Source organism: Equus caballus, chromosome 3, assembly GCF_041296265.1.
Source record: "Equus caballus isolate H_3958 breed thoroughbred chromosome 3, TB-T2T, whole genome shotgun sequence".
Taxonomy (NCBI): Eukaryota; Metazoa; Chordata; class Mammalia; order Perissodactyla; family Equidae; genus Equus; species Equus caballus.
Window position 1 is genome coordinate 279586 of NC_091686.1, and position 15885 is coordinate 295470.

Genomic DNA, 15885 nt, shown 5'->3' on the forward strand with positions numbered 1-15885 from the left:
CACACGAATGATATTTCACAACTACATCCAAAACTAAATTCTTTATCTGTCTCTCAAAACTTATCTTCTCTTTTATATTCCCTTTCTAATGAGTAATCCAAGTCAGAAATCTGGGAATCATTCTAAATTCTTCCCTCTGGTTGAAATGATTCTGACTCCTTAACACTGGTAGCATCTGTCCCTTCTCTCTGTCCTTGCTGGATTTCTTCCTTACCTCATTTCTCACCTGAATCATTGGTATATAGACGGGGCTCGAAAATATCTGTTGAATAAAAAAAAAGACACACACTTGTCCCACTAGGGGCATGGACCATATCTTACTCATTTCGAAGACTCAGAACTGAGCTGATATGCCACTCCAGCATATCTAATGAATGAATCATTCCAGGGTTCCCATACCTGAATCAAACTCTTAGGGAATAAGACCCAGGAATCCATGGGAGCTGGCCCTGTGGCTGAGTAGTTAAGTTCTCGCACTCCGCTTTGGCCGCCCAGGATTTCACTGGTTCGAATCCTGGGCGCAGACATGGCAGCGCTCATCAGGCCATGCTGAGGCAGCATCCCACACGTCACAACTAGAAGGATCCACAACTAAAATATGCAACTATGTATTGGGGGGATTTGGGGAGAAAAAGCAGAAAAAAAAAAAAAAAAGATTGGCAACAGTTGTTAGCTCAGGTGCCAATCTTAAAAAGAAACAACCCAGGAATCCATTTTAAACAAGCTTTCTGGATGACTCTTACATAACCAATCCAGACAACAGCCTTTAAGAGCCAATAAATTAAGTCCATTCTCATGATGAAAGGGAGCTAACTCAGACAGAGGGAAAAATAGAATTAAACAACTTTCCTGCCACCTCTATATAACCGAGGATAAAGAGACCTCTCACAGACATAAATATAAATAATTCTTGCATTATCTGCGTTTATAACCACCCTGGGCATCCTCACTCAGTTAACATATTGTAACAGCCCACTTCCATCTTGTACGCCCAAACTATTATCTAGACAGCAGCCAGAATGAGCTTTCTAAAAGGCAAATCAGAGCATGCCACCTTCCCCTTGCCCCATTCCACATCCTAGGAATAGTTTCTCCTCACATTTTAAGAACAAAATCTAAATTTTTTACTCTGGTTTACAAAGCCCTGCATAATCTGGCCCCTGCCTATCCCTCTGGCCTCATCTCCTACACTCTCCTGCTCTTACTGTCTACACTGCAACCACACTGACCTTTTTGTTTCTAAACCATACCACACTTTTTCTGCCTCAGAATTTTTGCATTTGCTATTTCATCTATCAAGACTGCTATGATTCTCCCTGCTGTTACCATGGCTAGCCCTTGTTCCTATTCAGTTTCAAGTTAAATGTCACCTCTCAAAGAGGACTTCTCCAACCACTCAATCAAAAGTAGCCTTCTAGTCACACACTAGACCAGCACTCAATTTTAATTTCCTACAAGGCATTTATCATAAGCTGATATTCCGCCTATTTACTTGTTCACAAGCAAATGCCCATAACAATGCAAGCTCCATAACAGCCGTGAACCTGCCTACAAAGTAGATGCATTCATTACTTTACACCTACGGCTTAGAACAGAGCCCAGCACATAGAAGGTGCTCAATGGATATCTGTAATCAATCTACTCCTATCTGGGGATCATTAGTGCATGAAGTTCTGATTTTATCAAAGAATAAAGTAACATAATTTCATCTTTTAATAAATATATCCATTGAATAAATCCTATTTGCGTACATTAATGGGAAAGTAAAATTCAAACAAAATTACTTTTTAGATATTCTAAATCAGAGAATTATAAAAAATAACCACTATGTCTAAAACTTATATTCACACCAAAATCAAGTTATACTTTCCCAGTCACTAATTTTAAAAAAACTTAAAAGTTATTACAAATTTTACCAGCACTATGAGAGGAAAAAACCCAAATGTCCACCAACCAGTGAACAGATAAACAAATCGTGGCATATCCATACAAAGAATACTACTCAGCAATAAAAATGAATGAATTCTTATTGATATACACAACAGGATGGCTGAATCTTAAATTATGCTCAGTGAAAGAAGCCAGGCAAAAAAATGAGTATATACTGTATGATTCCATTTATAAAGTTCTGGAATAGTGACAGAATGCAGATCAATCAGTGGTTATCTAGGTGTGGGGGTAGCAAGAAGGAGAGATTACAAAGGGGAACTAGAATACTTTTCGAAATTATGAACATGTTCATTATCTTGATTGTGGTGATTGTTTGACTGGTATAAACATATGACAAAAACAAACTGTATACTTTAAATATGTGCAACTTATTGAAAGTCAATTATACCTTAATTAAACTATTTAAAAATTTTTAAAAAATCAGACCAGGTCACTCCCTTGCTTAAAATTCTCCAATGGCTCTCCATCCTCCAAACTAAAAAACAGAAAATTTGTTACAAGCTTTATCAGCATTATAAGGGAGGTAACATTTAAATGGAATGAACAGCAAACTAATGTCACCAGCTAATTTCCAATAGATAATAAAAAGCAAAGGCATACTTCAATAGATTTTAATTTTTAACTTCAACAAAAATGTAAATAGTAAATTCATGAAAATTAATTTTAAATTTCTACATAAAAAAGCTAAAAATGTGGTAAACTCTCACATTTACCTGTAGAAGGTGGTGATTTCTCTGGGTGTTTTGCATTTAAAAGTTTTCTGCTAATAAATATGTAACCACAAGGACACGATTTACACGCAACAGGAACCTGTAGGGAAAAAACCCAAAATATATTATTACTATTTTTCTATAAAACTTCTATTTCTATTTTCTATTAAACTTCTCAGTGTTTATGTAGTCTCCTGAACTGAATGATAAAGTACTTAAGTAGGAACCACAGATTTATTTAAACCCCACCTCCTTACAACAAATTATCTGAGGTGGGTATTGTGTCCTACGCATCTTCACATTCTCCTAATTCTTTATGATATCATGAAAATAGTAAATGCATGATACATGTGCTGATGCGAGTAACCAACAGGAAACCATAATAAGGTCAGAGCCAGAAAAAAACACATGGGAAAAAAGGTAGCATTTCCTAAACTATTAGTTTAATAGTAGTTTACATAAGCAAATTAGAAAAGGGAGCATGGTTGAGAAGTCATTAAAGTAATCCCAGCATAAGATTGTAAGGGCCCAGCCAGAATAGTGAGAATGGAAATGGAGAAAAGGTAGATCTGTCAGACATTTCAAAAGGGGAAAGAACTGAAAATGACTCATGTTCTAACACGAGAGGGTAAGATGACAAAAAAAAGACAAAGAATAGTTTACAACAACCAGTTTGAGGGGCAAAAGTACAGTACAAACAAAAGAGAATGGAGGAGAAAGTAGGATTGAGATAGGATCTAGGATCTTAGGGTCTTGGCTCCAGGAAAGACATTAGATAAAACACTTAAGCTCTTAAGGTTTCTGTTTCTAAATCTGTAAAATACTTAACAAGTGGCTCCTTTCTCTATTTCAAGTCTATACTTTTTTTTAAGCCAAATGTTATGGAAAATCATTGAAAAAAATTTTTAGATTTCCCTCCATTATTGTTTCATTAATATTAACCTTAATAATCCTTGGTATCAAGACATGTTCAGCAAAACCCAGAAATTAATCTCAACAAAAAGCATTCACAGAATAATTACAGTCGGAAAATGGCAATTCCCTTTGTAAGATAAATTCCATTTGCCTATTGTTTTGCTTGTGTAAAAGTTTAGTTATAATACTAAATATAAACAATTATAAAGCTTTTTATCCACGTATGCACAGAATGCCTCATATTCTAGAATATAAATACTTGATCTAATTAAGCTAAATCAAAATTTTGGCAGAATTCTTTTTCTTTGTATAAAACACTAAACAAAGCATCTCTAGTTTGTATTAAAGAAAAATAATAATTACATTTTTTAATAGTGTAAAACCTGTCCAAAATAGGTATGCCTGTCATTTTTAAAATTTCACATCGTCATAGAAACCAAGCTCAAAGGTACTGACTCATTTCCTTTACACTTAAACACATCATTAAGGACATCCACAATACTGAAAATTGTTTTAAATTAATGCTAGCCAAAAAACACAGAAACATGACGATCTTATTCAACAGATCCTTTGCTACTCAGCAAGTATTTCTTCCAGCTACTGAAACTCAATAAATTTAAATTTAGGTCTCTGTCTCATTCTCAAGAAAATTACATTAACCCATATCCAGAATTCACAGAGTGCTGCAGTTAGATGAGAAATGTCCTTTGGGCTTTAAGATGAAAAATGCACAAACGCTGATTCACTTAGGTGAAGGTTGATCTTCATCCCTTAATGAAAGTGTTTCACGCTTAAGAAATATTCACATGCCTGAGCTAATTCACCATAATGTCTTTTTTAAAATGGAAAGTTCCTTCCTCCCACCACAACCCCTCAAAAAAACAACCAACCACCGCCACAACCCAGATCCTATAAAAAGAATTATTACATAGGGTGGACAAATTCAGTAATATTAATCTCTGTACAGTACAACTTGAATTTTAAACACACACCTTAAACTTCCTGCAAATTTCAGTTGTAATGCCAAAGATAACAGGAATGAAACTTCTCATGCTACAAGGCATTTATCACAAGCTGATATTCTCCCTATTTACTTGTACTTTCACGATTTTAAAATGGAAAAAAACATCCAAAGTTTTCTTTATTGGTGGCTTATTGTGCATCAATTTATTCCTTGAAAAGTGTATTTAGGTTGTTTGTATGTTTTACCAGTAAAACGGGGAAAAAAACCTGCAAGAAACAAAATCCTGTCCTATATTGTTTCACTGATTTAAAAAAGCTCAAAAACATAACCACATTATGGAGAACTCATTTATATCCTTTGCGGCTAAGAGAATCAGTTTAGACATATTTGCTATATGTCACATAAAATTTCCTATAAATGAAAAAAGAAGCTGCTCTATTTAAAAAAAAATGAAGACAAAAAGAGAGACACACAAAAGATACCAGAAAACTAACAAGAATCTTGAATACTACTACACACAAAATGGCTCAGTAATTTGAGTTAGTGGATGTGAAGCCCCTTGAAAATGAAAAGTATTGTGGTTTAGATGTTTCAGATCTATATTTTCAATAGAGGCATGTAAAGGGGATGTTATAAAGCAACTGAAAATCTAGGTCTTTCTGGTTTGCTGATCTCTACCTGTCTTTAAACTTACAGACACACAGAACATATGTAAATCTATTCAACTAGGGCTATCTTCCCAAACTTTAAAGATTTTACATTAGTGTTTATAAACAATACCTAAATTCTAATTTAATATTCATCACGCAACTTACAATAACAGCAGTATCTCAATGTTGTTTAAAAAATGGCTTTCTGGATTAACATTTTTTCCTCGATTATAAATATAGGAAGCTTGTACCTTCAAATAACTAGAAAGCTAAAATTAACCTATTATTTTCCTCAATTCACTTCACTTACTTTTAGCAAAAGATAAATCGCTTTTAAAAATCACCAAAACTTTTAATTAGTCCCCACCTACATAGAACAAAGTACAAAACAAACCAACATTTTAAATTACATAATAGCTTGCTATGGACTGAATTGTGTGTCCCCTGCCCCCAAATTCCTACGTTGAAGCCCTAAACGACAAGGTGATGGTATTTGGAGATGAGATAATTAGGCGTAGGTAAGGTCATGAGGGTGAGGCCCTCATGATGGGATTAGTACCTCATCAAGAGACAGCAAAAAGCTCTCTCTGCCAGCATCTTGGACTTTCACCCTCCAGAACTGTGAGAAAATAAATTATTGTGGTTTGAGCCACCCAATCTATGGTGTTTTGTTTTGGATGCTGGAGGAAGGCGTTGTGTATGTATAACAAAATTAATGTGATCTTTCCAAATAAAACGTGATCACATTCTCTTGAACGGTTACAAGGACTCCTACACGCTTATTACCCTTTCCTCTTTCTTTAACCAGGATATCAAAAACAGGTTATTTTTCCCAAAAGGTTACTTTATGCCAAGTTAAACAAGGTCAGGATTTGCATTAACTTGTGCCCTATAGAAACTGGAATGTATAATGCATACCATGTAAACCTTATACTTCTGCACAATTAATTGGAACAAACGGAAATGATTTAAATATTGAAATAATCTTCTGCAAAGAGACTTAAATCGCAAAGTGCAATTTTCTCAGAATTTTAAAAATTGTTTAATGGTAACAATGGAAGATTAACTCTTTACTTTGGAATTTATGACTAAATCGTTTTTATACTTTATACTAAATAAATTCATGAGATCAATAAACTAATTCTCCTTGCACAATCTTCCTCTGCTCAGCATTTCTATCACGGCTCATAAAAAAAATCTTGATTAAAACATATAACATCTTCTATTACAAGACTTGTCAACCTACAAGCTTGTCTCTTAAAGAATGCACGAAAATCAGCTTATTAAACAAGGCTCCAGGCATTTCAAGGTACTACTGATCAAAAAGGCGGCGGCCAGGGAGAGGAGACGCGCTCATCTTGCAGAGAAGCGCGCCCGCAGGCTGGGCGCTGGAGGCGGGACGGAGGCGGGCCAGGGGCGGGGCGGAAGCGGGGGCGAGAAGGGCGCGGGGGCGGGGGCGGGGCCGGGGGCCTCGGAGCGGCGCCGCTCCCGGGAAGACCGGGAGCGCTGGACGGAGGAGCAAGGACGCGAGCTGACAGGCTACCGGCGGCACTACATCTGCGCAGAAGGCAGTCCTCGAAAAGCCATGGAACCAGACACTTTCCAAAAGATCTAGAAGCAGAAACGCCAGCTCTGTAGGCGCGGCGGCGGGCAGCGTCCCTCGAGGTCTCGCTCACCACCACGTGAAGACGCGCTGCGCGGTGACTTACGTCAACAGTGTGACAAATACAGTGAGGAGGGAAAATCTCCAGATTCGCTGAAACTCAGCCCCGCCGCCCCGCCCGCCGCCCGCGGGAACAAAGCGGCCGCACGGCCCGCCGCGCCCGGAGCCGGCCAGGCGGCCCCGCCACGGCCCGCACACCCAGCCCGGCCCGGCCCGCCCGGCGGCCGCACGACAGAGCCCCCGCCCGCCCGGCCCGCCCGCGGCCACCGAGACCCCGCCCGCCCGGCCGGCCCGGCGCCCCGGCGAGGGCTCTCCACGGCCAACGGCCGCCCCCGGCCCGCGCGCCCGGCCCCGACGCCCACCTGTTGGTCGCACTCGGGGCACGATTTGGTGGCCATCTTCACTTTCTTGGCCCGACTTGCAGACATGCTCCTCGGCGCCGGCGGCGGCTCGGGCTCCTCCCCCGCACCTCAGCGGCCCGCTCTCGGCCCGCCAGTCCTCGCGGGCCAGACCGAGGCCCTGGCGGGTGCGCGCGTGCGCGAGCTCGCGCGGGGCCTGCGTGCCGGGGGGGCGGGGCTGCGCGCGACCGCGGGCCGTGCGAGTCTCCGAGCGCGCCCCGATTCTCACGAGAGCAGACGGTCTGGCTCGACCGGCGGGACAATGGCTACGCCTTCTCTCGGCCCGAGGCGCTCCGCGGGGGCGTGGTTTGGGCGGGCCTCGGCAGTAACGGGCGTCGGGCTGGACCAACGAGTGCACAGATAGGGCGGGCCGTGGTGCTGGCCACGCCCCCTCCCCAGGAGGACGGAAAACAGCCGCGCAGGAGGAGGTGGCAGGTGAACCCTGGCATTTAATACACCTCAGTAACTGTTTGCAAGTCTAACCACTGAGGAATTGTAATAGGCATATGATGAGATTGCTCTATGCCAAGGCCTGGACTCGGCGCTACCAGATATAGAATTCGTTAAGTCAAATATTTGAGGGCTAATTCTGCCAGACAAATGTTAATAATAAAGGTGAAAAAACACGCAGTCTAGTGGTGTAAACGGCCTAATATTTGAATACAGCGGAGTTGGGCTGCTGATGGAAACAGTAAATCAGATGACTATAGAGTGTTATATCAAAATTTAAAATCCACCTAGCCTTTGATCTAGCAATCCCACCACTAAGAATCTGAAGAAAAGATATTCCCCACCTGCGCTCAAATCCATTTGTGTGAAGATGTTTCACTTTACAGCATTGATTCTCATAGCAAAAATCAGAAACAGCCGAAGCGTCCATCAACAAATTGAGCAAATTAAGGTATGCATACAACAGAATATCACAGCAGCTCTGCAGAAGAATGAGATAGATCTATGTGGAAGTAATATAATCTCAAAAATACAGTGTTAATTGGAAAAACAAGGTACAGAACATCTTGTTTAAAATTTTGCAAACGTAATATGAAAATAGATTTCCGCTTGCATGTGCATGAAAAAACTGGAAAAGAAACTGGAGGGCAGGGATTGGAGGGAGACGTATTTTTCATTCCAAATCCAATTGTATTAGTTGAATTTTCTACTAGGTCAACCTAATATGGCCTTTTCCCCCCTAAAAGGGAAAACGATAAGTACACAGCTGCTAAGGAGGCCACTAGACCCAGTGCTGAGGGAGTTGAGGTCCTAGAAGGCTTTCTGGAAGACTTGTCCAAAGCTAAATCTCTGAGGACGTCAGGTGGACCCTCCCAATCACAGGTGAAGACCTACCAGGCAGCTGGGACAGTGTAATCAAAGGCAGGGAGATCAACAGTTTGCTGTTCTGGGTACCCAAGTGCAGGGCAAAGAGTCAAGGCTGGAGAGGTGGGCCATATTCATCTATAGAGGATCTTTGCTACCGTGGGAAGGAGTTTGGGCTTCATCCTGAGGACAATGGGGGCAATAAGGATTATAAGTTCGGGAGTAACAGGATAGATTTGAAGTTGAGAATATCTGGCCCAGCAAACTGCCTCAGGTATTAGGCCTGAGCCAAGGGGAGAGGAAAGACAGTAAAAGAGAGGGACATAATTATAAAAATATGAAGGCCATTATATTAGCAAAACTTGAGGAGCTATTTTGCTGGGGGAGGGAGGGTGGTCAGGGACATTTCCAGGATGACTCTCAAGTGTCTATTGCAAAGGACTGGAGGAATATAAGTAACAGAAGATTGTACCTCAGTTTTCCCAAGAGAACAGCGTGAGGCATGAATCAGGAACCCCAGGCCCTACCATCCAGACCCTGAGCAGTTTTCTGAAAGTTTCATTTGAATTGGTCTTTTTTCTGGAAATCTCTCAAGAACGCCGGAGCGGGTGTTAAGGAAGAGGTCTTTAACTCTGTGGATTTTATTTTTTATTGAGTTCATAATAGTTTACATCATTGTGAAATGTCAGTTGTACGTTATTTCTGCTCTGTCACCACGTCAGTGCTCCCTTTCACCCCGTGCCCTCCCCCACCCCTTCCCTGGTAACCACGGAACTGTTCTTTGTCCATGTGCTTGTTTATAGGCCACATAGGAGTGAAGTCATATGCTGTTTGTCTTTCTCAGTCTGTCTTATTCCGCTTAGCATAGTAGCCTCCAGGTCCAGCCATGTTGTTGCAAATGGGATGATTTTGTCTTTTTTTTATGGCTCAGCAGTATTCCATTGTATATATGTACCACACCTTCTTTATCCAATCATCGGTCAATGGGCACTTGGATTGTTCCATGTCTTGGCTATTGTGATAGTGCTGCGATGAACATAGGGATGCATATGTTACTTTGGATTGTTGATTTCAAGTGGTTTGGGTAGATACCCAGGAGTGGGATGGCTGAGTCATATGATAGTTCTCTTTTTAGTTTTTGGAGGAACCCCCATCTGTTTTCCGTACTGGCTGCACCAGTTTGCACTCCCACCAGCAGTGTATGAGGGTTCCCTTTTCTCCATACCCTCTCCAACATTTGCTATTTTTAGTCTTAGTGATTAAACTCATTTTAACAGGGGTATAGTGGTATCTTAGTGTAGTTTTCATCTGCATTTCCCTGATGGTTAGTGATGTTGAACATCTTTTCATGTGTTTATTGGCCATCTGTATGTCTTCTTTGGAAAAATGTCTGTTCATATCCTCTATCCATGTTTTGATCAGGCTGTTTGTTTTTTTGTTGTTCAGTTATGTGAGTTCCTTATATTATGGAGTTTAACCCCTTGTCGGATATATGATTTGCAAATATTTTCTCCCAGTTGGTGTCTTTCTGTTTTGATCCTAGTTTCTTTTGCCTTGCAGAAGCTCTTTGATGAAGTCCCACTTGCTTATTTTTTTTTTAGTTTCCCTTGTGTGAGAAGACATGGGATTCAAAAAGATCTTTTAAGTTCAATATCAAAGAGTGTACTACCTATGTTTTCTTCCAGGAGTTTTATGGTTTCAGGACTTATTTCAGGTCTTTGATCCATCTTGAGTTTATTTTTGTGTATGGTGTGAGATAATGGTCTACTTTCATTCTTTTCCATGTGGCTGTCCAGATTTCCCGACACTATTTATTGAAGAGACTATCTCTTTTCCATTGTATGTTCTTGGCACCTTTGTTAAAGATTAACTGTCCGTAGATGTGTGGTTTTATTTCTGGACTTTCAGTTCTGTTCCACTGATCTGGGTGCCTGTTTTTGTACCAGTACCATGCTGTTTTGATTACTATGGCTTTGTAGTACATTTGGAAGTCAGGGATTGTGATGCCTCCAGCTTCGTTCTCTTTTTCTCAGGATTGCTTTAGCAATTCGGGGTCTTTGGTTGCCCCATATGAATTTTAGGATTCTTTGTTCTGTTTCCCTGAAGAATGTCATTGGGATTCTGATTGGGATTGCATTGAATCTGTAGATTGCTTTGGGTAATATGGACATTTTAACTATGTTTATTCTTCCAATCCATGTGCATGGAATCTTTTGCTGTCTTCTTATGTCATCATCTATTTCTTTCAATAACGTCTCACAGTTTTCATTGTATAAGTTCTTCACTTCCTTGGTTAGGTTTACTCCTAGAGACTTTATCCTTTTTGCTGCAATTGTAAATGAATTGTATTCTTGAGTTCTCTTTCTGTAAGTTCGTTATTAGAGTACAGAATGCAACTGATTTTTGTAAGTTGATTTTGTACCCTGCAACTTTACTGTAGTTGTTAATTATTTCTAATAGTTTTCTGATGGATTCTTTAGGGGTTTCTATACATAAGATCATGTTGTCTGCAAACAGTGAGAGTTTCAGCACTTCACTCCCTATTTGGATTCCTTTTATTCCTTTCTCTCACCTATTGTTCTGGCCAAAACCTCCAGTACTATGTTGAATAAGAGTGGTGAGATGCCACAACTAGAAGGACCGACAACTAAAATATACAACTATATACTGGGGGGATTTGGAGAGAGAAAAGAGCAGAAAAAATAAAAGGGGGGTGAGAGTGGGCATCCTTGTCTTGTTCCTGTTCTCAGAGGGCTGGCGTTCAGTTTTTCCCCATTGAGTATGATGTTGGCTGTGGGTGTGTCATATATGGCCTTTATTATGTTGAGGTAATTTCCTTCTATCACCATTTTGTCAGGAGTTTTTATCATAAATGGCTGTTGGATCTGGTCAAATGCTTTCTCTGTGTCTTCTGAGATGATCATGTGGTTTTTATTCCTCATTTTGTTCATGTGGTCTATCACGTAGATTGATGTGCGGATGTTGAACCATCCCTGTGTCCCTGGTATGAATCCCACTTGATCACGATGTATGATCTTTTTGATGAGTTGCTGTAGTCGGGTTGCCAAAATTTTCTTCAGGATTTTTGCATCTATGTTAGTCAGTGATATTGGCCTGTAGTTCTCCTTTTTTGTGCTGTCCTTGTCAGGCTTTGGTATCAGAGTGATGCTGGCCTCGTAGAATGTGTTAGGAAGCGTTCCATCTTCCCTAATGTTTTGGAATAGCTTGAGAAGGGTAGGTATTAAATCCTCTCCAAAAGTTTGGTGGAATTCTTCAGGGAAGCCATCTGGTCCTGGGCTTTTTGTTCTGGGGGGGGGGGGGGGGGATGCTTTTGATTACTGTTTCAATCTCTTTACCTGTGATTGGTCTACTCAGATTCTCTATTTCTTCTTGATTCAGCTTTGAGAGGTTGTTAAGAGTCTAAGAATTTATCTCTTTCCTCTAGATTGTCCATTTTGTTAGCATATAGCTTTTCATAGTATTCTCTTATAGTCCTGTGTATTTCTGTGGAGTCTGTTGTGTTATTTCTCCTCTTTCATTTGTAATTTCATTTATCTGAGCTTTCTCTCTTTTTTTCTTTGTAAGTCTGGCTAGGGGTTTGTCAATTTTGTTTACTTCTCAAAGAACCAGCTCTTTGTTTCATTGATCCTTTCTACTGCCTTTTTTTGTTTCAGTTGCATTTATTTCTGCCCAGATTTTTATTATTTCTCTCCTTCTGCTGACTTTGGGCTTTGTTTGTTCTTCTTTTTCTAATTCAGTTAGGTGTAACTTCAGATTGCTCATTTGGGACTTTTCTTGGTTGTTAAGGTGAGCCAGTATTGCAGTGAATTTCCCTCTTAGTAATGCTTTTGCTGCATCCCATATGAGTTGGTATGGTATGTCTTCCTTTTCATTTGTCTCCAGATAATTTTTCATTTCTCCCTTAATTTCTTCAGTGATCCATTGGTTGTTTAATAGCATGTTGTAGTCCCCACATCTTTGTCCCTTTCTCAGCTTTTTTCTTGTAATTAATTTCTAGCTTCACAGCACTGTGATCAGAAACAATGCTTGTTATTATTTCAATCTTCTCAAATTTATTTAGGCTGCCCTGTTTCCCAATGGTCTGCCCTTGAGAATGCTCCGTGTGCACTGGAGAAGAATGTGCCTTCTGCTGTTTTTGGTTGGAGTGTTCCGTATATGTCTATTAAATCCAACTGGTCTAGCTTTTCATTTAATTCTACTGTTTCCTTGTTGATTTTCTATCTGGATGATCTGTCCCTTGATGTGAGTTATTTCTTCTTGGTGGAGTGTCCCTTTGATCATTATATACTGCCCCTCTTTGTCTCTCTTTACCTGTCTTATCTTGAAGTCTACTTTGTCTAAGTATCGCAACACCTGCTTTCTTTTGTTTGCCATAAGCTTGGAGTATTGTCTTCCATCCTTTCACTCTAAGCCTTTGTTTGTTGTTGGAGCTGACCTGTATTTCCTGGAGGCAGCATATTGTTGGGTCTTGTTCTTTAATCCATCTTGCCACTCTGTGTCTTTTTATTGGAGAATTCAATCCATTTACGTTGAGGGTGATTATCAATGCATGAGGGCTTAATGCTGCCATTTTCTCTCTCGTTTTCCGGTTCTCCTGCACTTCCTTTCTTTCTTGTCCTGTGTGTTTTGGTCTATCAATTGAGATATGTAGTTTGTTATGTTGTGTTTCTTTCTTTTGTCCTTATATATTATTCATGTCTCTGTTCTTTTTTGTTTACTGGTTACCATGAGGTTTGTATTCAAAGTCTTGTAGATAAGGTAGTCCACGTTCTGGTGGCCTCTTCTTTCCTTAGACTAAACCGATTCAGTCCCTGTCCCCTTCCCCTCCTAAGTTGTTTTTCTCACATCTTATTCCATCTTGTGTTGTGAGTTTGTGGTTAAAATGACAAGATTATCTTTGTTTTGGGTGTTTTCCTTCCCTTTATCTTTTTTTCCCTTTAATTTTTTTCCTTCTTCTCCCCAAAGCCCCCCAGTACATAGTTGTGTATTTTTAGTTGTGGGTCCTTCTAGTTGTGGCATGTGGGAGACTGCCTCAGCATGGCCTGATGAGCAGTGCCATGTCCACACCTGGGATCTTATCCGGGGGAACCCTGGGCTGCTGAAGCAGAGAGTGCGAAATTACCCACTTGGCCATGGGGCCAGCCCCTCCTTCCCTTTATCTTTAATGCTATTTTTATTTGCTAACCTCTTCTCATGTATAGGTACAATTTTCTGATTTTTGTCTACCTATCTCCTTACTCCATGCTTTGTAACCCCTTTCTCCCTTCTGTCTTTTTTCAGGTATGAGGGCCTTCTTGAGGATTTCTTGTATGTGTGTGTGTTGGGGGGTGGTCTCATGGCTACAAACTCCCTTAGCTTTTGTTTATCTGGTAAAGTTTTTATTTCTCCATTGTAGCTGAAGGATATTTTTGCTAGATAGAGTATTCTTGGCTGAAAGTTTTTGTCCTTCAGAGATTTGAATATGTCATTCCAGTCTCTCCTAGCCTGTAAGGCTCTTGCAGAGAAATCTGCTGAAAGCCTGATAGGGGTTCCTTTGTAGGTTATTTTCTTCTGCCTTGCTGCCATTAGTATTTTTTCTTTGTCATTGACTTTTGCCAGTTTCACTAGTACTGCCTTGCAGTAGGTCTTTTTACATTGACACATTTAGGAGATCTGATAGGCCCTTCCACATGGATTTCCATCTCCTTCCTTAGGTTTGGGAAGGTCTCTGGAATTATTTCTTTAAACATGCTTTCTGCTCCACTCTCCTTCTCTTCTCCCTCTTGAATACCTATAACTCTTATGTTGCTTTTCCTAATGGAGTCAGCTATTTCTCAGAGACTTTCTTCCTTTCTTTCTAGTCTTAGTCCTCTCTCCTCCTCTGTCTGGAGCATTTCAACATGTCTGTCCTCAGTTATGGTGATTTGTTCCTCTATGGTGTCCACTCACATGTTCAGGGAATCCATATTTTGTTTTCTCTTCCATTGTGTCTTTTGTCTCCAATATTCCTGATTGATTCTTTATAGTTTCATTCTCTTTTGTGAAGTAGCTCCTAAACGTGTTGAATTGTTTCTCTACATTCTCTTTTAACGTGTTGATTTTTTTGATAGCTATTTTGAATTCTCTGTCACTTAAATTACATATTTCTGTGTCTTCAGGACTGATTTCTGGGTACTTGTCATATTCTCTCTGTTCTGGAGATTTAATATAATTTTTGATAGTGCTAGAGCGCGTGGCTCTGTTTTTGCGCTTCCTGGTACTATTTGGTTGCAGTTATCACCTATTACCACTGGGTGGGGGTCAAGAGCTGCCTATTCTGAGGCCCTCTGTGTTGTGCTGAGATCCCAGGCACCGGACTTGGTGCTGGGCCAGGGGTGGGGAAGGGCGCTTTCTCCTGCATGCCCTCAGGGTTTTCTCACTCTGCCCTCGCTATGTGCTCTCCTGGGCTGTTGGCTTGAGGAGTTCACCCCCACCTCGGTAGGGACTCTCCCCTGGGCTACAAGGGCCCTAGAGCATCTCCCATGTGCCCATGAACAAGCCTTCCCTCCCCCCTTCCTTCTCTCTTGGAAGCCTCCCACAGTCCCAGATCTGTCTTTTGGGGAGGGAGCAACCTTTTCTCTTACCCGTTCCACCTCCTCTGAGGGGGGCTCCACCTCTCTGCCCTCTGCCATATGGCTGAGTTATGTAGTTTTTTGTGTTGTGGGACTCTCAGACACCTTTTGTGTTGTGTGGATGTTCTCTGTTGGAATATGAATGTCTTTTTCATTGTATGGTGGAGGGGAGAGATTACTGGGAAAGCCCACCCCGCCCTGATGCTGACCTCACTCCTCTGTGGGGTTTTTGAGATGGTTAACGTGGCAGACGCTGACAGTTGGCTGATGCAATCTCCATCCAGGCCCCGCCCCCCTTTCTAGCCACCTCCTAACTAGGAATGGTTATGTGGCGTTATCTCTGGCCAATAAGATATAAACCAAAGTCTGTTGAGTGAGATTTTTGGAAAAGTTCTGAGTTCCTGATAAAAATGAACAGATTTGTTTAAAAAAACTCTCATTGTCCTTTGCTTTCCACAGTTTTTCTTACTCTCTGGAGCATGAACAGGAGGCCCTGAAGGTACAGCAGCCATCTTATGACAATGAGACAAAGAGGTGCTGTAATAGTTATCTATTGTTACATAACAAATGACCCTAAGACTTAGTGGCTTAAAACAACACTTATTATCCCTGCTTCTGTGGGTCAGAAATCCTGGTGTGGTTCTGCAATTTCATCTGCATACTCCACGAGGGAGAGATCCACTTCTAAGTTCACTCATTTGATTGTTGGC

General features: G+C 40.9%; 1 protein-coding gene across 6 annotated transcripts in view; it reads right to left on the minus strand.

Moving 5' to 3' along the window:
* The window catches only part of C3H16orf87 (chromosome 3 C16orf87 homolog), an 84885-nt gene that overhangs the window by 19209 nt on the left and 49791 nt on the right, over positions 1-15885 (minus strand). For 2 of the 6 annotated variants that reach the window (XM_023636901.2, XM_070262887.1), the window contains exons 1-2: positions 7215-7545; positions 2664-2760 (exon numbers count right to left, since the gene is read on the minus strand). In XM_023636901.2, coding sequence (XP_023492669.1) covers positions 2664-2760; positions 7215-7280 — 163 coding nt within the window. In that variant the 5' untranslated portion in view covers positions 7281-7545. Of the gene's footprint in view, positions 1-2663; positions 2761-6435; positions 6801-7214; positions 7554-15885 lie in introns of those variants that run through there. The other 4 variants (XM_023636899.2, XM_070262890.1, XM_023636900.2 and 1 more) reach the window with 4 other exon arrangements.